The sequence below is a fragment of the Siniperca chuatsi genome, linkage group LG14, assembly GCF_020085105.1.
Source record: "Siniperca chuatsi isolate FFG_IHB_CAS linkage group LG14, ASM2008510v1, whole genome shotgun sequence".
Taxonomy (NCBI): Eukaryota; Metazoa; Chordata; class Actinopteri; order Centrarchiformes; family Sinipercidae; genus Siniperca; species Siniperca chuatsi.
In genome coordinates, this window is record NC_058055.1 from 26,970,980 (window position 1) to 26,998,896 (window position 27,917).

Below are 27,917 nucleotides of genomic sequence, written 5' to 3' on the forward strand. Positions count from 1 at the left end.
TAGAGGTAGTAGGCAACAAAAAGCAAGCGATTATACAATAGGCGTCGGTAAGTGAGTCGAAAGAGACTTAAAGAGGTCTAAAGAACAGCAGAAGAAGAGCAGAGGAAGAGGGAAGGTCGGAGATTCTTTGAAGTGGTGTTGGACTCCCAGAGGACTACAATACAAAGCTCTGTAGTTTTACTCTTAATGGGAGGATTGTTCCACTGCTGTGTTTCATTTAGTTTTGGTTGTTAAACTATTTTAAAAACATCTGAAAAATGTGCAAGTAACTCAGAATTAACAAGGATCAAACACAGCAAAACTGTGAAAGAAAAGAACAAGACAAAAACAAAAACAACTATCGACAAAAAAACAATTGCAATTGATGTCGATAAAACACTCTCAGTCCCAGTATATTCAGGCGTTCTGTCAAATTTACTGACTTTGTTGATAGTGTTGAAGATGCATTAATTAATATATCCTAAGAATGTATCTGCAATGTGAAGCATTGCTTACAGTGATGAACCCACATGGAATTATCACCAACTGCAGCTCTACAGAGCCTTTTAGCCTCTTTTAGCTTACAGTTTTGGTTTTAAGGCACATTTACTGCTTGGTTCAGTCTCAGCACTCTCATCAAACTTGTTTCCAGCAGCAGCAGGCAGCTCTTTTCAGCAAACAAGCTCTGATTGAGGTTAGAAAAGTTTGAAAACTTAGTACTTTATTCTTTTGCAGCCTTTGAAGGTGGTAATAGTAGAAGTAGAAACATTTGGACATTTGAGCAACTGTTCTGTTGTCCAGTTGGCAATGAGGAACTCTTGAAAGAGGAATCTTCTCTCTGCCTGCTTGGTGTGCTTCTGTCAGTGTTGCGATCTTGTTCCATGCATAAAGACTGTCTGTCTTTTTGCCTACTGTGAAGATCAATAGTAGCATCGACTGATCGCGCTGCTATTATGCCCAGCCTAGCAGGGAGGACTGCATGGTTTTTGTGCTTCACACACCAGGGGGTGTCATCAGGAAGTCTCTGAGTCTATGACAAAACATCCGAGGACTCAGGTTGAGGCAAATTCATATTTTAGATGAAAGCAAGTCCATCTATTTCTGCCTCTGCAGAAACAGCCCGTCATGCTGTGAAACTGTCTGAATCTCTTTATGTCACTTTCTGCCCTCTGCGGTTCGTCTTTACTGTCTCCTTTCTTTAAAGTGTGGTTATGAATGAGAGGGAAAATGTTTGACAGAGAGACGTGTAGCTCTCAGGTCTGCGCCCTTTGACGCTGTTTCTTTCACACCCTTTCTCTTTGTCATCCCCCATAAATGATACAAGCTCCCTCCCAGGCGTTCTCATTGATCCCACCACAGAAACCTTACCCACATACGTAACACACCAAACCTTTACCTAATCTAAGCCATTCCTAATCTTAATCTAAACACAAGGTTCATTCATTTGTTTTCATTTTTCAAAAAAAAAAACAGAATTTTCTTTCTTAAAGAAAACGTGTGAACTCAATGTCTTCTTGCAGCAGGAAACGCAACCCAATTTGGACACATGGTGCCATAAAATCTGGGTGAAAGTCAGTTTAAACTGCTGCTACTGAACATTAGAACCTGTGAGTTTTAGCTAGACATAACCATTTTCAACTTTATACATGCATTTGATTGTCCCAAGGCTTATACCTAAACATAACCATTTTTATTTGTATTACAAAACCCAACTTTTCAATTTGGCAGACCAATCACATCCCTTACAACCCGACTACAATCCATTATTTCGGCTCTCCAGGCTATTCAGAAACAAGCCTCTTCCTCCAAGTTTATTTAAAATGGGACCACTCACAGTCCATATCTGTGTACATTTAATAAGCTGAGATAAGGCTAAAGATAAGAAATGCAAAAAATTAATCAACAACTATTTTGATAATTGATTAGTCGTTGCAGTCGTTTATCAAGAAAAAATGCAACATTTTCTGTTCACTACTTCACAAATGTGAGGGTTTGGTGCTTTTCTTGTTGTAAATTGAATAGCTTTGGGGTTTGGACTGTTGGCTGGACAAAACAAGGAATTTGAAGACATCACCTTGGCCTATGAGGAACTATAATGGGCATTTTCAATTGAACAATAATGAAAATAATCATTAGTTTGCTACCTGAAACTGCAGAACACAGCGTTAAGATGCATCATCCCTCCAGATTTTGTCAAAATTAGAACAGTCTTGTAGTATTTATGGCATTTAAATGTTATTGAACTCATGAGACCACCCCTTGTCATTTTAAATACAAGAACATATCGTCAAACCTTAAAATATTAAATATAATTTGCAAGACAAAAGCCCCCCCCCCCCATTTTCTTTCTGCTTTCTTTTTTTAATTTCTTTGCTTACAAATAAGCAATGAAAAAGAGGGGGGATGATTTAGTGTTTGTGCTGTCATTTACTACATATTTAAGACTAAACTACTATAGTGATTAAACTATCACACTTCATATATTTCACAGAAAGAGACTCATATCTTATTTAAAGACCTTGAGGATATTTTCTCAGAAAATGGAAGGATTGGGTGGATGGATGGATGTGTGTTTCTGTGAGGTTTGTGTGTGTGTGTGTGTTTCCGTTTATGTGTTTTTATCATTTTGAGTGCATGTTTTCTTTTGCTTTGCTCACATTTTTGACTTTTCTGTGTGAATTTGTGTGTTTGAGAGAGGGGGCATCTTTCTGTGTCTGCTGTGTTTATGCATGACTTGCCTTCATTCAGTAAAGTCCCATACGGTACAGATCAAAAGGCAGGGGTGACAGATAAAGCTGACAACTTCCAGCCACACACGCTCGACTTTTTTCCAATGGGGGATTGGAGGGAGATAACATTGGGAGAGTGCAATTCACCACACAACCCAGAGGACAAAATAAGGGAAAGTAGCTGCCAAGAATATTTTTCATGCATAGCCTACACATTTCAGACATATGAAAAAAATATATATTTAAAAAAATCATGAAGGAAGGGAAAAAAGGAGGAAAATTGACTTAACTGCTTGGCACTTGGCCCATCTGTATATTTTCCATTTGAAAATAAATTTCTTATTTGCACTGCCACATTGCAATGCAATCCATAGGGACGAAAGATATCAATATATGAATAAATACCTAAACAGGTGGACAGATTGGATGTTTCTCCACTTTCTTCTTTATTGGCTCCCTCAGATGTGAATAATAGCTGAAGAAAATGGCCGTCTCCTTCTCCGAATCCCCGCAGGAGGCAGAATTAACACGATGACGGGCCTGAGTAAAGCATCCCCAAACCTCTCTTATCTACTTTTTCTTTACCCTATTAACCTTTATTCATCCAGAGAGGCTTTAATTAGCGAGCCGGATCTTTTGGCTCTGTTCCTTTCTGATAGCCGTTCAAAACGGCTTATTGTTCTTTTTTTTCTTTTTTTTTAGGGGGCGGGGATTACAATAGATTTATCTGCAAAATAATCACTAGGATAATGAAAGGGTAAGATTTGGATCAGATTCAAACTGAGATATCCCACCAATATAATTTAATTTCGCATGTGTAGACTAGATTTAGCAGTAAATTACTTGTATTGCCAGACCTAATGTCAATGATCTCCACTGACAACATTACACAAGGTGACGCCAGATCCCTCTGCTTTGTCAGTGAATTTACTACTTTGAATTTTCCCTCTGTATGAAATGTCCAAAAAGGACTTGACGTCTTTGCTGCTAACAAATTGCGCTCAAACACAGTAGCATTTAAGGTTCAGAGGACAAAGTTCAACTTTATTTGTTCCAGAGTGAGTCATTATTTTGGTAGCAAAGGGACATACACAGACTGTAGAACATGAATGTTTCCCTCAGGTCAAAACTAAAATCAGATAGCTCATGTTAGGCCAGGGAAGCTATAACAAGTAGCAGCGTGTCCTCCAAGCAGAAGCACCTGGTATTTGAAACACACCAACTTAACTTTTTGCATGTCTGTTGAAGAAAAGTGTGTAGTTTGAGCTTTTAAAGTATATGGAATAACCCTGGACAGTACAATTTTCCAGACTTTTCAGGATTATTCCTAAATTTCAGGGTTATTTCTGACTTTCAAGGTTAATATGTCATTATATATTAATTGGACATAGTTGTCATTATTCATAGCATTCATAGCTTAGCTCGGACACAGCTTGCATCAGTTAAGTTAACTTACAGCAAAAGCTATTGTCTAACAGTTAACTGTTTTTTTCCTCCAAATCATTCCATTGCCCATAGCGAAGCTCTACTCTAGGAAGCAGGGCAGAGACAACGTTACTTTCGGTAACATTGCCTATGATTGAATGGTTGTGTGAAGTTTTAAAACTGTAGTTTATTCGCTTTCTTTCAGACTGTTAGCTAGCAAGTTAGCTGAGTACAGCACTCAACTCGGTCATGGCCAGCGGAGCTACAGTGGACCCGCACTCCCGGCTGGAGTCTCCAGCTCTGCTAGCTAGGTGAACAAACAAAGAACGTGAAAGAATAAACACCTTCAGTCTAATGCTAGCTGATGTGATTCAAGTCTTCCCTATAGTTAAGGCTAATGTTAGACTACATAACAGCATTCAGACATTCAGATTTACTGTTATACAACTTAATCGTCATCTACTCCACTTACCACTGTCTTGCTTTCTTTTTTCCTCATCCTCTTTTTTGTCTTCCAGACAGATAACTCCTCGTCATTTTCCTTCATTGACTTTCACTTTATGTATGATGCAAGTTCGACGTGACTGGAATGACTTCAGGGAAGTTTCCTACTGAGATGTCATTGCAAAAAGTCCACAGTTTGTTTAAGGGGAAGGAGGTTGCGGTCACTGTGGTTGCCACATTTAGAGACATTGCTGTGGAGTAAAGTTTGTCAGCCCTCGGGGGCCCCCTGACGGCCTGGGGCCACAAGCAGTTGCCTAGCTTGCCTGTTTACAAGCTGCTGGTTCTGATGATATTTCCCAAATGTCAGTTTTTCACCCTACTAGAGGTGTTATGCCTAACCTTATTTATGAGTACAATCGATCAATCAATCACTTAATCAATAACAAACACACTTATGTAACTAAAGTTTTTTAGTAGTTAGAATGTTTTCTGACTGTTCAGCTCGGCCTTCACCACGTATGATTTTTCCACAACCTTTGTGATCATAACATTTGTCCCAGAAGCTCTGCACCTTCACCCTAATAAAACCTTCCAGTTTCCTCTCCAAACCTCCGCTCTCCCTGGACTTCTGCTCCCTCCGTATCTTTGACTAGAGTCCTCACTAAACCTCCGTATCCGAAGCCAACTACAGCCAGCCCAGATTAAGGGGAGATTAGAGGAAGCAGATCAATTAAAGAGGTTATCGGTTGTAAAGCCCCAGCATGATGGAGTGTTAGGAAGCATATGTGCTGCTCTTTGGGTCTTCAGTGGTAAAACATACCACGACTACATGCATCCCACATCTTAAACATTAATTAGTGATTAGTGAATCGGTTTATGTACCCCACTGCATCTCATTTTAATAGTTTAGTTCATAATGTCTAAAATACACTTTATCTATACACATCACAGTTTTGGAGTTTAGCTGACTTTCAGAGCTTACTACAGCGTTTGTTCAAATGCTTGAGCCTAAATGTGTTACTAAAGTACAGATGGTAAGAAATACTTTGACATATGTCTGACATATGGCACTGCATATTAGTTTTTTTTTAATCCAACACATACAGCAATTACAGTTAATACAATAACATAAAAAGCATGGTATGTTTAATTATTATTAAGATGCTTGGCAGAAAATAACCTCTCACTTAGCGTGTGTGATTAAATACAAATATACTAGTTAAACTCACTTTTAAACACTTTGTAAGGATAGATTCCCCACACACGTTTACTTCAATAATGTGTATCAGCATTAATAATCTGTGTACACAGTTTTACAAATCAATAATTTTGTTTTTATACAACATGGCCTTAATGGGGCCATAACTGCAGCTCTAAAATGAGTCATTGATTTGTGCTCTGCCAAAGCACAGAATATGATCATCGTTTGAACAGAAACGATGGTGATGAACATGCTGTTGCTGAGTGATGATAAAAGCTGAGTGTAGTGCTCAATGAAACCCAGTTCAATGTGTTCTCTTTCAGTGAAGGGCAACCCACACAAACAACCTTTTTCCCCCCTCTGAATAGCGTCAGTCCACTCCAGGAGATGCACATGTATCAGTGATACATTTACTTATTAAAAAAAGTAATAACATTTATTACATTATGATATGTGTTAGCTGTTTAACACATTTACATTGATGACCCATCAATTTTAATCAAAATGCAACGTTCCCTTTAGGTAAACACATTTGATTAATAAACAAATGTTAACATCTTCATATCTCACCAAACATCACCTCTCAATGAGTATTTGTTTTCTAAGACTTTAGAGCGTGCAATGCCTTTTGCAAACAGTGTCAGGTTCACGCTTCGTGTCGACACATCACAGGTGCCATATATACTGTTTTATAAATATGTATAATTATATTTGTATCTATTTATAATTATATATAATTCTTCTTCTTTTATTTGGGTGGCTAGACACAGCAAAGGCATACTGTTTCCCTCCTCAGTTTGGACAACATTTTACTGTAACTGTGACCTACACCCGTTGTCACAGACTTTGTTTTCTCTTCGTCACTGTGGCAGTGCCAGCTACACTTTCTTTCTTTGTGCTGTGTAAAAAAACATCATGCACACACTGATCATTTCCATCAGGATGTTTCTTCATCAGAGCCCGCCCACTCCAAAGCCCATATTAGCCAAACTTTAGTCACATTATTTGCCTTGGTTCATTCTTCCTCCCTTGGAGGTTATACATGCTGTATATAATTATATATGGCCCCTGTGAAGTGTTGGCACTGATGAGTGAAGCTCAGATTTTGTGTGTGGTCAGTAACTTCTACAACAGTCAGTCCTGCACTCAGTCAGAACCTTGCGCAAGAATGCTTTCAGATGGGCCTTTGTAAATACACTCAATACACAAAATGTAGAATGTCTATGACTATAAACCCTTTGAAAACCAAAGGGACAATGTGGGAGATTTGCTTCTGACCAGTGGAAACTGTGCAGTGTGTGCAGCTGTTTGAGTTAGAAAGTGAGACTTTTTTTCGCCCCCATAAAAGGTTAGTATAAACATAAAAACTGAAATGCCAGTCAGCTCCTCGTGTCTCTGTCTTTGTCTGTCTGTCCCAGTCCCTCCCGCCGTCTGTATGAGGGTACTGAGACCTTCCAGGCGTCCCTTTGATGGGGCTCGTGCCTTGAAGACAAGGCCATTCAATCTGAGCAACCCTGAGATTCAATGAAAGTTTGTGCGTCGTAAATTTCTACATGGTGCAGAGAGGCCAGGAATTTTATTGAAGACCTCTTCGATGGTGTCTGGAGCTTCGGGCGCAGCACAAAGACCTCATTTAAACTCTCTTCCAAAGAAAGAAAAGGGGAAAGTAGTGGGGAGACGTAGATCAAAGGGAGAGCACTTTGCACTTCAGCTGAGGGGACTTCCAGGGAGGTGAGATTTTGTGTTTCTGTGATTGCGTTAATAGAAGTGGATACCTGCACAGCTTTGTTAAACTGAGAGTTTCAGGTCACTGCTGTGCTTAATATTGAAATGATCCATGTGATTGTTTTGCCGATGTTGAACTTGACCTTCTCCTGTATGAAATGCAGGAAAACTGCTGAAATCTATACAAAACAATATGTGAACAGACCTTTTGAGGGGCTGTTGCTCTAACCGTTTTCAACATGTCTTACATGTCATGTATGCAGTAAGATTTTTGTCTCCATGCAACTAAAATATAGTATGGTCAGTGTGGATCTTAAAAGTCTGCAAACACTTTAAAATGTTCTGGATTTTTATGCCCTGAGGCATTAAATTAACTGAATTAGTTGTGTTGACAAAAGAAATATCTCAAGATCCTCTTACGAGCGCTTTCTGGAGCTTTCGACCACATCTCACGGTCTGCCTCAGTAGATATCATTTGCTGGATGGAGTCTGCTTAGTGTTAGATATGTTTTTACATGAACTGTAGCTCATCAGGTAAATGTTTAAACCAGTTAACATCTATTACGACTTTCATTTCTAAGTTGTACTCATACAGTAATTATAGAACCACTTTGTGTATTGAAGGCGCGCACACGCCTACCTCCAAATAATGCAATTACAGACATCTTTTAAGTGCATGTGTACTTGTACTCCCCTGCATTAGTGCTGAATGTTTTGTGTTAAACCAAATTAACTCAGATTCAAAATCTTTCCAGCTGCTTAGCAAAGTGTATTTTCTCAAGTCCTTTCTTTCCAGTTTCTCAAAATTGTACTGTATTTATGTGTGACTTCACACTTTAACTTCACTTTATTTTTAGAGAAAACATTGTCTGACAGCTGGCGGTCTCTGTTACTTTGAACTGAAAATATGTCACGTTGGTGTACTGTAGGTCAAACAGTAAATCATCAAAATAGTATAACATATCATGTTAATGCATCAATAAAAAACTTTAAAAGGGATCGCTCTTTACCATGAGACCTTTAGCTATATTTTTTTAACAGTGCACTTTCCTGCTATTACTTGGTTTTACCTGAAAAGTACTAGTGCATGTTTTGAGGATTTTTTATACTTTCCACCACCGACCAACATCTTCTCTTGCACTCGTAGCAGCAGTTTAGCGGTACTGCAGCAGCACATGTGACCCTCACACACATTCAACTAAATGTTGCGATGGACGGACGTGGCTGTGACAGTGACCGAACCTCGTTTCTGTCTCTGATGAAACTTCATCACAAAGCTGCTCTGAGAACCATAAAAACAATAACTGCTTCCAATTAGTAACAGTAATTACTTAATAATCAGGAGGTAATTGCACCACTTTGGCTACTGTCACATTTTATTCATAATTGCGTGTGTGCGTGTGTGTGTGTGTGTGTGTGCATTGGGTACTGTACGTCTATGTCTATGGGGACTAAATGTCCCCACAATGTTTGAAGGTGAAAGGTGTAAGAAAGTGAGGACACTGTGCTGGCCCTCTCTTGGTTGTTTAGTTTTAGGACTCAGATTTAGACCCAAGTTTTGACTAAGATTGAGTTTTGTCAATGTAAAGTCATGAAGTGTGAAAGACACACAGTGCTTTTGAGAATGAAATCCAAAATGTCTGCTAACTTTTGCACTTTTGCAGTGCAAAATTAATTGTTGTTGTTGTTATTATTGAGCCCTAAAAGTCTCTAAACAAGTCAAACATCAGTGCAGATGCCCTTAGCACAGTTCAACATTTGAGGCAGAATGCCTCCTCTTGCAGCTATTTTTAGACCGCCAACATTTAAAAGCTGTATAGCTGTGTTTGTGAATCCAGTGGCGCTCATATGGCATCTCGTGTACAATCCACACTCCCCGCTGTGTCTCTTCTCCAACACACTGAGGCTGCAGGCTTGTGTATTCACATGTCAGTCACTGCTGGTGTGAAGACCTTGATGCTGTGCTGCCATCGGCCTCAGAAGGCCACGCCGTCCGTCCCAGATGAAGATGAAGTTAATAGGAAATCTATCGGCCTGTGACACTGACATGTGGCAGCCACAGGCACAGCGAGCAGAGATGGAGTCTCTGAAAAGACTCTCAACACTGTAACCTGCTCCTGTTATAGTTCTCAATCATTATAATGAGAGCAAATAAATCATTTTCAACCCTAACAGACTCTTTATCCTTTGCAGAGGGAGACAGAGAGACGGAGCCCCCAGTTAAGAGGTTTTTTTCACTGTATGTATGGGAATGATTGTTGGCTGGCTAAAGTGGGAAAAAAGGTGACTTGCATTAAATGTGCAGACAATCTCAAGTCATAAGAATTAAGTTGCATCTGCCGCCAAGCGCTGCTGGAGTTCTGTATTGCAGCAGGATACAAATTTGCTGCCCAGGTTACTGTCAGCTGGAGTCCCATGTCATCATGGAAGTTTGCCTTGTAAGGAAGTACAGTGTCACATCTAATCAACAAGACCAAGACTCTACAGCCATGCTGTCAGCTCTGTGAGGCTGCACAGCGGTACTTTGAGCTAAATTGGCATGCTAACATACTCACATTGACAATGCTGACATGCTGATGTTAAGCAAGTATAATGTTTACCCTGTTCACCATCTTAGTTTAGCATATTAGCATGCTAACATTTGCTAATTACCACTAAACACAAAGTACAGCTGAGTCAGATGGGAATGTCATTAGTTTTGCAGTTAATTAAAACCCTTTTAAACCTAGACATGTTCTACAAAACACTAAATAACGTTGGAACCGTTTATGATAGAGACAAGCTGTGTCTGAATCGTGAGATTCTCAGCAATGAATGGTACAAGGCATTTGTAGGTTTGAGAGGATTAATAACACAAACCCAAATATTGGACACATATATTCAAATTTTGATCTGATGGTGGCACTAGAGGAAAAGTCAGGGGATCACCAACGTGACTTTGATTTATTCTCCAGGCACCATGACCGGCTGTACAAAATTTCTTGGCAATCCACCCAACAGTTGTTCAGATATTTTAGTTTGGACCAAAGTGGCAGACCAACTGACACACACTGCCATCCCTATTGCTATGCCGCTAGCATGGCTAAAAATGAAACTGAGTTTAACTCGTGATAAATTCACTTATAAACATATGTGGTGGTTATGTGAAATCTGTAGCTCTGTGGCCTAATTTAAATTAAAATCAAGTTTCATACTCATACAGCTGTCTAACAACACAAAGATGTGTCAGTAACAACTCCTGGACTATATCATTGGCTATATACTGTCTACATACAAAATAATATTTCCCATAGACAGCTGGAGGTGACAGACAGTTGGTTTTGTAGAATTGCTGCTAAACAAAAAGTACTTTGTCTGTGTTTATGAAAGCTTTATAGACGATCACACCAAAGTGTTTTTAAAAAGCTCTCTTCTCTCCATCCACACTGCAAAGCGAAGCCAGCCTTTTCAAAATTATACCTTGGAGAGCTTTTTCGAACAGCTTAGGTTTTGAAAGCGGTGGCTTAAAGTGGATGTAATACCCAAATGGAGAGAAAAAGATGGCTTTTCAAATTCATCCACATTAGTGTGGACATGAAGCTTTCACTCACTTCCTGTCCTCTCTTTCTTTCTCAGCCTCTAATTCAGTCTCTCACACTTATTTTTCCTCCCACCTTCTAATGTTTTCCGCCTCTCTCCCTTCTCCTCTCCCCCTCTCTTGACTCCGCTTGCAGTCTTCATCTTTCGCCTGATTTACACTCCAACACATCGTCGGGCTCATTTTCTCTTTACCCTTATCTTGCTCTCTGTGTTTATCTATCTATTTTACCCAGTCTTATCTCTCCCTGACTTTATCAATACCCCCTCCTGCTCTCCTTTCTTTCATCTTTCATTCTCGAGTTCTCTCTCCTCCAAACCCCCCTCCTCCATCTGCATTCCCATCCCATTGATGGATGATGTGGTGCTGCGTCGAGGGCCTCAATCAGAGAAGCGGGGGTTCGCTGTGGAGAGCAATCTCAAAGCCAATTCCACTGATAGCCATCGCAGGGTGTTGCAACATGACGTTGCAGCTATCACCTGTGGAACGAGAGAAAGAGAGCAGCCTCTCAGAGTTGCTGCTCGAGGTGCTGCTTCGCTCAGACTGTAGGACAGAAGGGAAAACTTTTTCTGTTATCAAACAAATCAATTGAAAAATGTATTAGTTTGGAGTTCGGCCATGTTGGCGCCTGGCAGCCACACAGGGCCAACGGAGGCTGATTGAAAGAGAACTCAGTGTTGCAGGATTGGAGAGGGAATGGATTGCAGGAGACGCATTGTTGCAGCTCGATGGTGCTTCATTTTACTCACCAAGTGGTTTTTGGCAAAGAGCTCGCAGGTGGCCAGAGCGCCCTTTCATACATTAATTTGCATTTGAAACGCTAACGCAGGTTTTACTGGTAAATGAGAGAATAAACGAGAGAACAGCTTCTCCTCTGTTGTCGTATGTTTACCTGTGGCAAACACACGGCTCGGTTTTACCTCTGAGCCACTCGTCATTATTTGCTGACATGTGCTGGAGGAGAAGTGTTTAAGCTGCCTGGAGGGTAAGATTTACCGAGGCTGTAATTTAAATCTGGTAATCCGCAATGCTACATTATTTACAATTCATATTTTCTGATTGTAACATTGTCATGGTATCTGACTCCCTGCCATGGAAATACAAATTGAATCCGCCAATAGAGAAGGTTGTAGGATGTGGCACAGGACCAGCCTGCGAAGACAGGTCTCGGCATCTTGTGATGGAGAGTAAAAGTCAACCTATGGTTCAGATTTTGGGGAATTTTACTATTTTTACTGCTTACCCAGAGTGAAACAAATTTATGAAAGCCTTTGTTTTGTCTCTTGCTTTGTCCCAGTTCAGGGGCTAGATTGTCTGAAGTCCCATTTCAAAGGCTCCTTCAAATGCAGCCAAGAATTGCAGCCTGAAATGCCCAGAATTGGTCGGACTCACCGGTGTATTTTTGCAGCCTTCAGTGTCCTACAATCAATTCTGGGTCAGTCAATTCAATGAAGCTACTTGTGTAGAATGTGAATGTGAAGTTATGTGAATATAGAATCTTTCAGATTATTCTGTTAATGAAATATTTTGTTGGTAGAATAATGGGACAATCCTGGTTGACAATTGGTGCAGTCTCCGAACGTCGATATTGAATGATTCTGGAAATCCCTGGAATATGTTCAATGATGTTTTTTTATGTCCATTTTTTAAATTCTTGCTTTCTACAATATGTGTGCATTGCAACAATGGTATGGTTAAGGTTAAGGAAAGATTGTGGTTATGGCAAATAAACTATGGTGAATTTGGAATATGTGGTATACTTGAATTTGTAATAGAAGGTATAAAGGTGGAACAAAAACTGCAGTAAAGGTTGAAAAATTGTTGTGAAATATTTTAACAGAAACTTCTAGTCAACCTAGAAAACAAACAATTTCTGATTCATAGTCTGATTCGTGTTATGCTATGCACATTTTATGCCCTTGTAGCGCCCCCTAGCAGTCGATTTGAAGGAAACATTCAGTGCATGTTTCAGGTTCTTGTGTGGACATATTCTGGAAGTTTTGTGATTATTGGACAAACAATTTCTGACATATAGTCTGATTTGTGTTATACCATGCCCGTTTTTTGCATTGAGCCGAAGCAGCAGACAACAAATAATAATAATAATAATAATAACCCGGCACAAAAATACACCTAATAATGAGCCTTTAAAATTAAAATTTTACAATGGGCACGAAGCGAGCTGCCTGTTGCTAACGGCAACAGCGGTAATGATTCTGAATATGTTGGAACAACCAGCAAGGCGACTGAACATTTTGTTTTTTAAATTTATTTCAGCACAGTATAAAATAACACCAGTCTCGCTGTTCAAAACAAGGGAATAAATTACCTCCACAAAAACAAATACTTGCAGACTTATCAATACTCTGGATGATGAATAACGGTAACTCGCTACAAACTCGCTCCTCTCCCGCTTCATGCCTCTCCTGTGTCCACTTGAACACGCTGTGTCCTCGTCGTCCCCGGAGCCAGAGTCACTATAAATCACCTCCGTCGATCTCGGAGGCTGTGTTCGGTCCCGTGTTCACGGCGAGGTTGCTAAGCCCGGTTCCATTGCCTGCTCACCCGGCTACGGTTCTGGTGCTCATTCTGGCCTCGCTCCCCCGGCAGCATCCCCCGCTGGGTCTCCACCCCAGGTCTGAAAACGTCCTCCTCCCGGCAGTCCAAAGCTCCTGTGCTAGCATTGTAAACAAACACAAAGACTCCCCCCGGTACACCGAGCTCCCATTTCGGGCAGAGTCAGCTAGTAGATCTGCTAAGTTAGCTAACTAGCTAATGGCAGGTAGTAGAGTTAGCAGCAGCAGTGCACCAGTAAGTGACTTCCTGTGGTACAAGAGAAAATGTCCTTGTTGCAACAATCCCCTGATACGTTCGTCTCGGCGAAAAGACAAACACAGGTTGAGGGTTTGTTTTTCAGCGACTACCCGACTAATGAAAACTTGGTCGACTAAGACTCTTCTCAGCGACTAACAGTTTAGTCGACTATTAGGTGGCAGCCCTAGTCATTAGTCACTAATGAATATATAGTGTGAATGAAACCAATGGAAATTCACTGCAAGACGTTAATAGTGGACACAAAATAGAGACTCCACTGTTACAGATAAATAGTAGACACTGTTCATCGTGTGTCCCATCATGTTTTAAATTCAAACATCGATTATTAATTGAATTATATTATTGTCAGTTTGTTGTCTTTTGGGGGAAACTGCTGGTTGGTAAACTTGAATGCACCATTAGTTTTGGTCTCTGTACATTCAGACCATCCCTCCTGGGAAGGAGAAGCAGGTTCAGACTATGCGTCAGTCCCTCTGAAGGACTCAGCCCATGATGGTGGGTCCTTCAGATCCAGCTTCTGCTTTGGGACACAGCACCTGTCTGCAATTTGAAGGCTTTGTAGACCACTAAATTTGCTAAGCTTCAAATGGGGGCTTTTACAGTGGGGAATGTTCTTGTCAGCTGCAGAACATCGTAGGATATTTTATACTTGATGGCATTATCACTGCTGCATTGTTGCTCTTTTTCTGTATTTCAGTTTTTATTAAGGAACAAGATTTTGAAATCATTCAGAAAACTTTTTCTTTCTTTTCATTTTCTTCCCATCACCAAAGTTTTGTTGGGGAGAAACTCATGAGATGAATATGAAAGTCACATGCGCTACAAAGGTAGCTAAAATCGAAATGCAATAAGGTTCTTATCCTGATCTTAACATCATCAAACCCTAAACATAACTCTAAGATAATGCCTAAACATAACATAGTATAAAAGATACTTATTTAGTATAAAAGTATGTAGTGTCTCCCAATATTGTTTAGTTGTGTTTGTTTACAAGAGCCCTCCACAAACTATAAGAGCGAAAAACTTTATCAAAACAGAAGTTTTACAGAAAAAAATCCCCCATTTTAACACTGAAACAGTCTTTGGGGACATACCTTTTACTGTGTGCATATTTTGCAGTCTGTGTTACTTTTCTTGTTCTTGCAGGTAACTGTCCAAACACCTAACACTTCCCAGAATAATGTAGACTGTGTAGGAGTATCCAGACATTTTAAACATGCAGAAGTGAGAATAGGTGTGTGGTATGCAAAAAGTCTGACTCCTTGTAATATTTTCCCTAGAGCTCAAGACATCTATATTTGCTTTAGCCTCGGGTGGTGGCTTGATGCATATCGATGCAGACGCTCAATAATGGGCCAAGAGCTCTACATTATTGACAGCAGCTCTCTGAAGGTGTCGACTTCAGAAAAGCAGATGGAGGGAGAGGACAGTCAGAGAGAGGTGGTATAGATAAAGAAACAGGGATGGATACAGATAGAGGACAGATATAAACAGAGCGATTCAAAGATCCAGTGTTACATCAGTTCTTATATTTGCTGCTGCTCCTCACAGCTCCTCTTCCCTCTCCTCGCTGCCGACCCCCCTCCGTCTCTGCCGAAGCACACACAGCTGGGCCAAATAAATCTGGAGAATAACAGAGGGAACTGAAGGCACAAATGTTATTTACAAGACAGACGTTTTCTCCTGCACTCATACAGCCACAAACAGGTAAACAGAGCAGCTAGTCATACACACACATACGCATATCTAGCAAACACACAGAGACTACATACACAATCAGTCCAAGAAGCACACATTCACAAAGACGTGCACACACAAACACAATCCATTCTCAATAACTATCAAGCTAACAGAGTGGTGACAGTGGAGGCAATTCTGGTTTGAGTGTAGATCAATTTAGTCATTGATGCAGCAAATGCTGTGGAGAGAGAGAGTGGGAGGCTGAGAGAGGAAGAAAGGGATTAGGGTGGGGAGGGAAAGGGGCGAGGGGGAACTTGGTTATAGGAGCGATGAATTGTGTCCAAATCTCTCACAGCTTCAGACAAGCAAAGGGAGAAAAGGATTCAAAGAGTCAGCTCTAGCTAACACCCTTTATAGGCTGCAGTGGTCATTGTACCTGACAATTCAAACAACACAAAGTGCTGGACAAAATGAAATTCATGCTGTGTTGTAATGGAACTCACAGGGTCATGTTTTCAACATGGGAAGTTAGCTACATAATATGGCATTCAAGTGGTTTAAGTCGTGAGAACACTGTTGCTAGACGACCGACAAGGAAAACGTCATTGCTCACGTTTCAAAAATGGTCAAAGATGTCTTTCATTGTCATGAGAACAATGACAGTGTGTCCAGGCTGTACCCTGCCGCTTGTCCTATGTATCTATTATAAAGAGTATGGTCTAGACCTGCTCTATATGAAAAGTGCCCTGAGATAACGTATGTTACGATTTGGCACTATTTCAGTACAATTGAAATGAAATGAAATGTATGCTGGGATTCTGAACAGGATATGCATTAAATGGATGGAGAGATGGGTGAATGGCATGCCTTTGGAAGTGAAATTGCTCATAAAATGTATTATATTGACAGGTCTTTCTATTATTTTGTCCACATCATCAATGAGGTTAGGTTAAATAACAGAAACATTTCTCTTTACAATGCAATACAGTTCAACAGATGACCATACAGCTGAATCAGCACCTCTCTACAACAATTCCAACACAAACTGAACACTCTAACTTTCATGAAGGGAGGATTTATTGCGTTAGTTTTAGCTAGGTCGAACTAATAAACTGGCAATGGAATGTATATGTTGTGTGCATAGTTTACATTTTGTCCTGAGAGAGAAAAGTTTGTCCAAAATCAAAGGGTTCAGCCTCTGAGGAGCACTGATGTGCTCTAAATATATTATATATAATCATATTTGGTGGCAGAAGGGAGAGGACCCGATGGCGGCGGTAGGAAAGGTAAGGGGGCCAATAAAATATTTAGGAATATTGTGTTTGTGCCAGATTTAATGGCAATCTGGTCAATAGTTTTTGACATACATTAGCTTTTTTTGACTAAAGGACAAACAACAGCGGACCCTGCCACTTGTGGGTAGAAATATGCATGTTTTATTTATCGTATTGACTGAGTAGTATTATTGAAGTGTTTTATGGTGATGACTGTCTGAATCTCGTCATAATCTGTTATTTGTCATTTTGTTATTTGTCAGAGAAATGGAGGGAAGGAGGGATAGAGGTGAAGAGAAGAGAGAGTGAGAAGTTAGGGGAAGAAATCAACAACAAAAACAAGACAAACAGAGATGGAAAAAAAGAAAGAGATGTTGCAAGAGGAATCTGAAACAGAGACAAACAGGATGATCAGCAAGGGGACCGAACAAGGTTGAGGATTTTAAGAAGATGAAAGGCAGCAGGTGAAGAAGAGGAAAGGAGGTAGAGGAGTAGCGGACAGGAGAGGATAGAAGAGAGGTAAGGAGGCGTACCTGGCTGTTCAGAGGCCTCTGTCCTGGTAAGAGTAGTCCTGAATTATTCATGGCTGCTCGCCTTGCCTTGCTGTGCCGACTGCAGCGCACTGCTCACTGCAGAGAACAAAAAATTGGCTAGAAAAGAAACTGCAAACAGTGCAGCTGTGCTCAGTGTTTTGAGTCAAGTCTAATTGCAGATTTTCAGTGAGATGAAGATCGTGATTTGACTGACAGATGCAGCTGGATTAAGTTAAGCAAAATATGTGTGCCTGCACCCATTACTGTTATCTCACATTCTTAGTTGTATCCTCCTTCCCACTTTTGCAGCACTTTGCTGGATTTCTCTTTAAATTTCATTTCATTGAAAATAATCCAAAAACTGGATGAAAAAAAAAGACAAATAACATGATATGGGTGACATTTTTTGTTATACTTAAAATAAATAAACATAACAATAAATCTACTATTCCTGTCATTACTGCATGTGGCGGCTGGAGGGTGACTCTCCTCTATCTGTAGTGCTGACTCACTCAAACCCAGGCTGTGAGCTTAGCCGTGTCCTCGGCGGCTAAACTTGTGTGTCTGTGCTGGAGACTCGAGAGAAAGCTCTGTGTTTAATGTCTCTCTGTGTTCAGCTCTCACCACTTTTGTAGCTTCTACCTGAATCTCTGTGGTTTACTTTCACTCCTGTGTTCCTGTTTATACTTTGAGATATCAGTCTTATTTTACTCTTTTTTTTTTGTACTTTTTACTACAATGGCACCCATTATGGCTGTTGGGAGATTGCTCTTCCATGATGTAGTCTTATTATTCTATTATAATACTAGTACTGCTGTCAGTTAGTTCTTTCTGAAATAGAACCAATTTAGAAGAGTATTTCAAGTGTCGACATGAGTTGAATTTCTTAAATTCAGTTCTTTGTAAGCGTGTATTACGACTTATCTCCACAGAGGAAAAAGTGTGTGAAACGAAGAGGCAGAGATACAGACTGAAGCACAGCATTACTTTTCAGCTATTATGCATCCTCAGCGATTATCCAGACTAAGATATGAAGTAGCCAGTGGGAGGAACCACTGAGCGAATGCTGTACATTTCAGTGAAGGGGGACCACGTGAATCTGTGGGTATCTCTGATAGAAATTAATATATCTGTGAGGACCTGTATTAAGGAATATTTGGTTGAGAACCTCCAAGTAAAGAAAATATATGTCTCCTTTCCTACAGTTGATTTTTGACATCAAAGTTTTGGAAATTGAGTTTAAATAACGTCTGCCGGCCTTCTCTGACAGGCCTGCTGATTTCCACCTGGGGATAATTCACAATCACAACACGTCCAGGACTCAACCCCCTGTTGCCACAACAGTGCCAGAATTTTAATATGTTTTACACAGTGGGGGAAAGGATTACATGGAGGAGGCTTGAAAACAGTCCTCAGTTACTTTGGGATTTCAAGAGGTCTTGATCTCCATTTGCTCGTCAGAACCTGAGGGATCAAAAGACGGCGGGAAAATAAAAAAAGTCTTTGCAGGAGAAGAGCACATGGGCAGATAGCTGGCTTTTTGTCTCTCTGTTTCTTACTCTCCTATCACACTGACATCTCTTAGCTTTGAAACGATCAAGCTGGTGATTTCATATAATATATATAATGACTGGATGGAAAGTGAAGGGTCAGGCTTGCTAGTCGTGTTTGAATCAAAGCAGCCACTGAGCCAGTCTCCTCTGGCCAAATCTCCTCTTATCATCGCTGGTTAATATCCTCTGGTCTGTTGGTTTTCTGGTATACAGACTGAGACAATGGAAGCGTCTGTAACACTGCTGCAAGTTGCTGCACTGCATTCTCTTGTTTTTCTAAGATTTGGGTGGGAAAGGGCAAAAACAATGTACATAAGAGACAATGCCTTGCTTTGAGATACCTTGACTGTATTTGGTAAGGTAAACGGAAGCATGCCTGGTTTGCTCTTTGCTGCTGATGGAGAATTTCATTCTCCGTCAGCCGCTATGCTAATTTATTTACCCAATTTTATGAAATAATATTTTATGCCTGCTTAATTTACTAAATACAGCAAGCATTTGGTGTTTTGCCGTGATTAAATGAGCTTGGCTTCCAGAGAAACTAAATTTATCCTGTGGGTCCCTGAAAAAGTAAACTAGACAAAGAACAAAATATGGAAGTGTAAATGAGTGAAGGGTGCAATTTTGACTCAGGCTTATCAAATTTCTTGTTGAAGTTATAATTGAGTTGTTTTTACCATAAAGGGACTGAAAAAGAAATTCAGTTCAGTCAGGTGAATGAACTTCTTTATAACTGGATGATATGACGTTTTGTAAAATTGCACATTAAATCATTATGTACTCGTCACATCCTAGTAACCCAGTATCTATTTATCAATTTAGACTATTAAACATAACATTTTAGACTCAATATTGCACAAAATTCACAATCCTCCTCTTATATGTAAATACTGCTCACATGATTAGCATGATAGGATACTTCTGAGCTCTCAGTTTGCATTGATGGCTGTGATACACTGAATATACAGTGCATTGTTCAGTCAATTTTGAACAACATATCTTGTATTTGATAGTAAGAAATAGGATGAGCCTGGGTTCTGTTTATGTAAGCAATGTGTACGCCATGTTTGCCAATAGATCAGTTTGTAATACTAATGCTGAAGTCAAGTATCAACCACTGTCACTGCATTAAAAAAGATTAAAAGAGATTAGGGCAGCTGATCAACAAGGGAGAAAGTTTAATGATTCTGTGTACAGTGTTCAGAGTTTGTACCTGGTAATCCAGTGAGTGTGTCAACAAACTAACATCTTTCCTCACACCATCAGGCATGTGTGATATTAAGTTCCATTTTTCCCCACACTGCCATCTTGCGAAATAGATAAATAACAGGTGTTTGTTATCAAACTGCAGGTGTCAGAAATAAAATGGCAGGTGTTGAATACAGCCAGCAATTCATGTTCATGGCTCTGCACCATATTGGCAGGAAATACATGAAGAGAACACTGTGAAGAGTCTTGGCTTGTCCACGAGCGCTGTACTGGCTCATCCTTGAGAAAACATAATAATAACAAAATGATATAATAAAACTTCACATAACTTCAATGTTAGTTACCTCTCTGTGACATCAAGACTGTTTTTAATGATCATCCTATACCCATCTGTGACAGGTTTAACTGAGCCTGTACCTTATTTAATGTCTTTAAACGAGGTCCATTGTTGCCCTTGGGAACACATATCTTTGATACACTCAGTATTAACTTATTAGCTTTTTTAAGCAAGTACGAAACTTTGGTCACCTGACAATGGGTGGTTGCATTTGATCTGGGAGGTCATTGGACGTCACTCAAGACCTTATCCGAACAGAAACAATAGTTACAATCTCCCCCTCATATACGACCATCTGTTGTCACGTGACCAAAGTTTCCATACTTACTGTAGGTCATGTGATGGAACTTAAGCAGGTTCTGTTCACTGGGGAAGGCCATGATATAAGGTATAAAGCTCGTAAGTGAACCACAAATCATATCACAAATATCTAGCATTTAGGAAAAACTGAGTGTGGTTTGTGGATCAAATCAAACTGTCAGGTACTGTCGTGATGAGCGTGTTTTGGCACAATGCAGAAAGATGCCAAAATAGTGAGTTGTTGTTTTAATGGCTGCATCAGCAATTTGACCGACACATCAGTGATTTGTATTTAACAAACTACGGTTAAGGATGGATATGGATATATGCATGGAATTTATGACCAGTTGTTATATACTTGCTCTAAAAAGACAAGGAGAGAATATGAACTAATTGTGACTGTGTCTTTGTTCCTCCCAGGACGGCATGGGCAACCTCAGAATAACAGAGAAAGGCTTGAAACTGGAAGGGGACTCTGAGTTCCTCCAACCCCTCTATGCCAAAGAAATCCAATCCAAACCAGTAAGTCACTCACAGAAAGACACGCGTGTATCCTGCTAGTTTCAGTTTGTTGGTGTTTGGTTTCTGTGCAAAGACTACGCTAGCCATGCTACTGATGCTAAGCTCACAACACCTTTGAGAATAAACAGCATATCTTTTCTTTAGGGACAGCCACATGTGAGTTGTACAGAGCCATCACACCTAGCTCACAGGTTAGGCTACATCACTCCTGGAATAATCAGCACAAGCATAAGCAATCATTACATTAGCGGTGTGTTAGTGTCATATAGCATTTCCCAAATTAATGCAAAACTGCCTTTGTTAGATCAATGTAAGTGTAAATTACTTGCTTGAAAAAGAAATCTTGTGTACTGATTAGCCACAGCTGTAAAACATAGACTGAGTAGTGTAACACTGGGTGAATGACAACCCTCAAGATGAGGTGAGAGGGTGCAATGGTGTGAAGAGATAAGTGTCTAATGACTGTGAGTTTGACAGTGTGAAGTGTGAGTCCTGAAGCTTACATCTTACACGGTGGAAAACGCATGTGAGACAATCCTGTTGGGACTCATACTGGAAGCATCAAACTACAAGTACTTCCACTCCACCTTTTTTCACATCTTGTATTGATTTCATTAAATGTCTAAATGTTGCTCTAACAAAGCTTAAATTCTGTTTGGAGAGGCAAATCCAAATCACCCTGACACAGATTCTGTGGAAGGAAAGGCACTACACTACATGTTCTCACAAGGGTAGCTGAAAACCATCCATCCATCTCCTGCTACAGTACACATTTGGGTCTGGTTGTAGTGTCAGCAGACTAAGCCGAGTAGCCCAAATGTACTATTCTCCATCCACTCTTCCTGGGGGATCCTGAAGCGTTCCCAGGACAGATAGGATGTGCTGTGGGTCTGTCATTGTGTGTCCTCTCAGAAAACCTCCACAAGGAAATTATTCTTTTGAGCTGAAGGAGCAGTAGTTGTAGTCCAGTCTTCTCCCTGATGTCCTAGCGCCACATCTTGCCCCAAAGGCTGAGCAGAGATACCCTGTCAGTAAAAGTCATTTTAACTAATTGTGCCTGTGATTCTGTTCTTATGGTCATTACCCAAAGATTGTGACCATAAGGCTGGAATGTACAGTGACCAGTAAATCAGGAGCACAGGCAGGGTCTTTGGAATGAACCCTGGCTATGTGACAGTCAGTTGGGTTTTTGTTCAGCTTCAAAATCAGTTACTTCGAGAGATTTTTACCCGCAAACTGCCTGGAATTATTCTGGTATTTTAAAATTTACAAGACAAGACAAATCATGTCATGCCACAACATGTCACATCACGGCAAGAAATGTCATGTCATAACAAGACAGTACAAGAAATGTCATGTTGTTCCAAAACAAGACATGGTGTGTCGTGTCATAACAAGACATGTCATTTTGAGTCAGGCCATGCTACACCACTTCAGAGAATAGCAAGCAACGTAGCACCATATCATAGCAAGGCCAAAACATATTGTGTCATGTCATTATAAGACATGAGTCATGTCACGTCACATCATTTCATGTCACATCATAAAAAAAAAGAAATTTTAACAAGACAAGACATGTTGTGTGTCATGTTAGGACAAATCAAGAAAGACAAAGCAAGATGTGCTTTGATGTGACCTGCCATGGTGCTGCATGTGGTGTCATGTCGTGTTGTGACAAGATGAGACGATTCAAGACAAGACAAGTCCTGTCATGTCATGTAATTTCATGTCATGTCTTGTCATAGCGAGACAAGAGGATAACACACGACATCATGACAAACACCATATGGCCCCATCAGTGCACCTGTCTGACCAGGTGGTCTTGGTGGGGAAACAAACGCATGCAACAACTCTGGCAGTGTTAGCAACATGGTGTCTAGCGTGCTGCACAGAGAAACAACTTCAGCATCAGTTTTCTTGCAGGAAATCTTTCAAATGCAAAGTCTGTCTGAGGTCCCCTGGTATATTATGTTTACAAAATTAACATCCTGATGTGCTTCCTGCTGTGCTTATAACAACTACAGGTGAGTATCCAAGCCTAGAGATGTCAGAGAAATGGAGAGATGGCATGATAAAGGGATAGGCACTCTCTCCCTCTGTCTCTTCTACTCTGGCAGTAATAATCGCTGTGTGCAGGTAGTGGACTGATGGCTTTATAATACAAGAGAGCAGCATGCTTTATCTCTGCTATCTAGGACCTTATGCAAGCTGAGAGGGACGATGAGCGATGGAGATGGGAGAGCAGAGAGGAGCATAAGAGAGTGAGGTAGCAAAAGACAGCAGAGTAAGGATGAAGATGGAGATGAGGAATAAGAGAGAAGAAGTACTAATACTAAGACAGAAATTGGGAGACAGATGGAGGAGGACTGAATTAGAAAGAGAGAGATGGGAAGCCAGCGAGCATATTTTGACAGGCAGCGATGCGCAGGAGGCGGCCAAGTTCAACACAGACTCAAACAAACACAGCATGTTCGCAGTGTGATATTATGGCATGGTAAAATATTCATATTAAAATGAAGCCCCGATTTCACCAAGCGGTACAAGAAGTACCTGTGAATGACTGCAGCTCTCTAGTGCATCAATTTAGCACTACGTTTAGACAGGTGTTGTTGTTGCAAGCCAACGTATGAAATCATCAGCATACAGATTGATACAGCTAGGATATTTAGCATTGGCTGTTGTAGTCATCTTTGCTCATAAAATAAAAACACATGATGGTACCAGACCAGTATTGAAAGTGCAAAAGATTTCTTTTACTATTGTAAAATTTAAATATTTCCTGAAAATATTGGAGACAATTGGACGGACAGTTGGGAGATGAATAGAAAGAGACTCAGAATAGAAAAAGGAAAGTGAAAATGGGAGGTAAGAGGGGAGACAAGATACAAAACACTAGAGAAATAAACAGAAGATAGGACAGAGAGAAGGATAGATGGCTGGTAGCTTTAGCAAAGGAGGTGAGAGGAATAGTAATACCAAGGAGGAGCTGATGGGAAAAGACAAGTGCTCAGTCCAGGAAAGGATAGACAGACAGATATAAAAATATGAAACCAAGGACGACTCCTGCTGTGTGATGCAGTTATTGCTCTGTTAATATTATTGCAGTCTGGTCTCATTGTATTGCCCAGTACTTCCTCCACTGTGTCTTTCCTATTTAGTCTTCTATCCATGTCTCTTTTTATCTTGTCTTTTGTTTTTGAGCCCTCAATCTTTCTCTGAGTTTGGCTTTGTTCAGTTCAAGTGAATTGAGACATTGTGTCCAGAATGTGATAGAAAAGCGCTTACTAACAAGACTGAGACCAGATTCAGAAAGTGGCTGTGACATTATAGTATCATAGATTAGCTTATATAACATAGAATAATACAGAGCAAGCACATCACTTAAAGTTGCTCTTATCGGTATTTCCATATCAACAAAGTTATCAACTAGCTGGTGAACACAGTGAAGCATTTAGCAGCTAAAGAGCCAAATATTTCCCCTTTGGGAGTTAGTTGAGACCAAAACAGAGCTAAAAGGGGAGTGAATATTGGACATTGGTCAAGTTGTCAAAAATATGAATCCAAATGAAAGCTAATGTTGTGCTATATCTGCTTGATGTATTAATAAGCAAGTATGCTAACAAGTTTGCCATATGAACTTAAAAGATGATAATATGTCAGTGTTGTGTTCACAGCTTGTTTCTGCTGCCCCCAAGTGACGCAAAAATCAGTAAATGCAGGTTTTAAAAAATGCCTTAATTACTTGCTGGATAGCTCGTATTAGCTAGCTTAATGATGCCACATATAATCCTAATGAAGTTGCTTCAAGTAATGATTATTTTTGTTTTGGATGATGTGATGCCTACAGTCCAAAGACCCAATTTACAGTGATTATTTAATGAACAAAATCAACAAAATCCTCACCTATGAGAATAGGTGCAGCAAATGTTCTCTGTTTTTACTTGATAAATGATCTTACTTTTTAAATAAGTGAGCAATTGATCAGTTGATTAATCAGCTAACCATCCACCACTACTCAACCACCAATCTCAACCTGCATCTTGATATCCTGTTACAATACCTGTGCACTCTTCAAGAAAGTGAGCCTGGGCAATATTATTATTTTGATAAGACAAGGTTGAATTTATGAAAGAGCCAATGCATTGCTCCCAAAAATTGGTCCTTTGGCTCAACTTACTGAGGTTTAATTTAACCAGTGAGTTTTTTGTAGCCTTTGGAGCAGCTCTGCGTCCAAGAAATATTTCTATAACCAACTCCAATCAACATGTCTTTCTCCTAGTCTTTCTTTTAACTCCTCTCTCTTTTTTTCTATCACCGTGTTCCTCTCTGTGTGAGAGGCATCCTGCTGGGAGTAATATGGTCTTGTTGCATTAGTAACGAAGAGAAGAGGGAGGCGGAGTGGATCAGAGGCACCACACGACAACAAACTAAACACATGTACTGTACGCAGACTACCCCAAAGGACTCCTGCAGTAGTCTCTCTGAGGCATTTCAAGAGACTGTTGCAGGGGGAAAAGTGCAGAAAGATGCAACAATAAGCTGGCTGCTATGAAACATAGCACACTGTACTCTGTAGGTGTGGTTTTGAAGCCTGGTGCTTGTGAAGAAAAACAACATTGTATGCATTACCTGAGCTCATTAGCACAACATAGACTGTCCCATTTTTCACTGTTTCTCATCAGCCTAGCTCTGAGTATGAATTATGAATTAGGAGGATTGAGATAAGAGTGATATAATGGATACAAGTGGTCAAAATGAGAAAAGAAATGACACACCTGTTTCATAGAAATTCTGTTTATATATTATTAATTACTTTTCAGTAATTATAATAACATTTTGATGGAAGCATATTTGCTGCCTGAATGATGTTCACTGGCAGTGTTTTCCACTGAAGGAAGGGCTTCAGTTTTGTACCGTATGGAGGTTGTAGAAAAATGGTTGGGGTGCATAGTGGACGTACAATAACTTTAATACCAAAGATCCAGGGTTCGAGTCCTGAGGTTAGGGAAAGATGGTGTTTTTGGTTAAATGTAAACATGTCCTGTGTCTTGCTCCAATTCAATTGAAGGAATAGAAATTAGGAATGTTTTGGAGATAAGTTTTGTGTGAACATTTTGCAGGTACGCTCATAATGAGAAAAAAATGCAATGCAGGTGGAATTAAGTTTCTCTCACAATGTTAGTGTTGCAAATATAGCAGTATATTAAAGTCATTTCAAGTTTCCTGGCAGAGCTCACTCTCAGGAAGAGGAGGAGAGGGAGGTCGGAGTAGAACCACTGCTCGAATGAAGGGATGAATGAATGAATGAATGGATTGATTGATACTGGTCCTTGTGTCCATTGGCCCTAGTGTGGCACTGACTATTGCAAGGGTGGCATGAAGTACGTGTGCACATACATGCACACATACATACACACACACACACACACACACACACACACACACACACACATGTCAGAATAGCATTAATTTACCATTTCTGTCTCCACTACTCATATCTACTTTAATTACTAACAGTATCTTACACTTTTTTCTATTCCTGTGTTTACATTTTTAATTTAAAAGATAAGTAGACCATGGACCTATAAACTAAAGTCTCCTCCTCAAACAGTTGGTTCCACTAAGGTCCCAGGCAGACAGCCAATTATAGTTTAGCATAATGGGGTGGCACCTGGGGGGGCAATCAGATTTCAGGAGTGGCCTTTGCCACCCCAGGCCACTCCCTGGATACACCCCTGTCTGTAAGATCGCTGTTATTGCAAAGTGTATGGAAACAGATCATTATTAAGTCTTATTTTCTTAAAACAAGTGAAACAAAAAAGGACTTGAAGATTTTTGCAGTGGTGTTTTCAGGGTTTTGTATTTGTTTTGTTTAATTAATTGAATTAAGAGTGTGTGGCAGTGTGTCAGCGTGCTGAGGAGTCACTGCTAACTTGTTAGCACTCATTGCCTACAGCTGTGCTGAGCTTTTACAGAGCCTCAGTCTGAGCACATGGTCAGTTCTTCTGTTTTATTCTGTCTTGTGTGTTTGGGCAGTTATTCAATCCCTGTAGAGATGCAATCCTTTTTTTTATTTCTGGCTTTAATGTACAGTTTGTCAGAAAACTGCCTCACTATAGTTTTAAAGAAGTTTAAGTTGGATCCTCAAGAGCACTTATAGAAGCTGGGCTCTGTGTGTGTGCACTGGTGTGAGACAAAGTGTGCTTGAAATAAATGTAGGTAAAACCAAAAAGCTTCTCTTACCCAGCAACATTTACCAACCACTAGATTACACTAGAATTGTAATTCTGACGAATTTACTCACAAACACACCCCTCAACCTGAGCACAAAGACGGAGTGCACTTGTCAAATCTGACATACTCAAATGACTCCACAGTTAACAGTTAACTGACACGCCGTCTATGTATCAACTATTTTCAAACCTATTGTAAGTTTTACATTCAGTTCACACCACATTGTTATTGTAATAACTTCTTGCTTGCATATCATACTTGCATATCATACATTTGGTGTATTTACTGTGGGAACTTCAATAAGTTTGGCAAGAGCCATAATGTTATCAGTAATATACACACAAGGCATATCCCCTCCTC

At 40.1% G+C, this 27,917-nt stretch overlaps 1 protein-coding gene across 3 annotated transcripts in view; it reads left to right on the forward strand.

Annotated features, from left to right (window-relative positions):
- The window catches only part of sgcd (sarcoglycan, delta (dystrophin-associated glycoprotein)), a 295,835-nt gene that overhangs the window by 194,277 nt on the left and 73,641 nt on the right, over positions 1-27,917 (forward strand). For all 3 annotated transcript variants that reach the window (XM_044222301.1, XM_044222300.1, XM_044222299.1), the window contains one exon: positions 21,222-21,323. In XM_044222301.1, the coding sequence (XP_044078236.1) occupies positions 21,222-21,323 (102 nt within the window). The remainder of the gene's footprint in view (positions 1-21,221; positions 21,324-27,917) is intronic.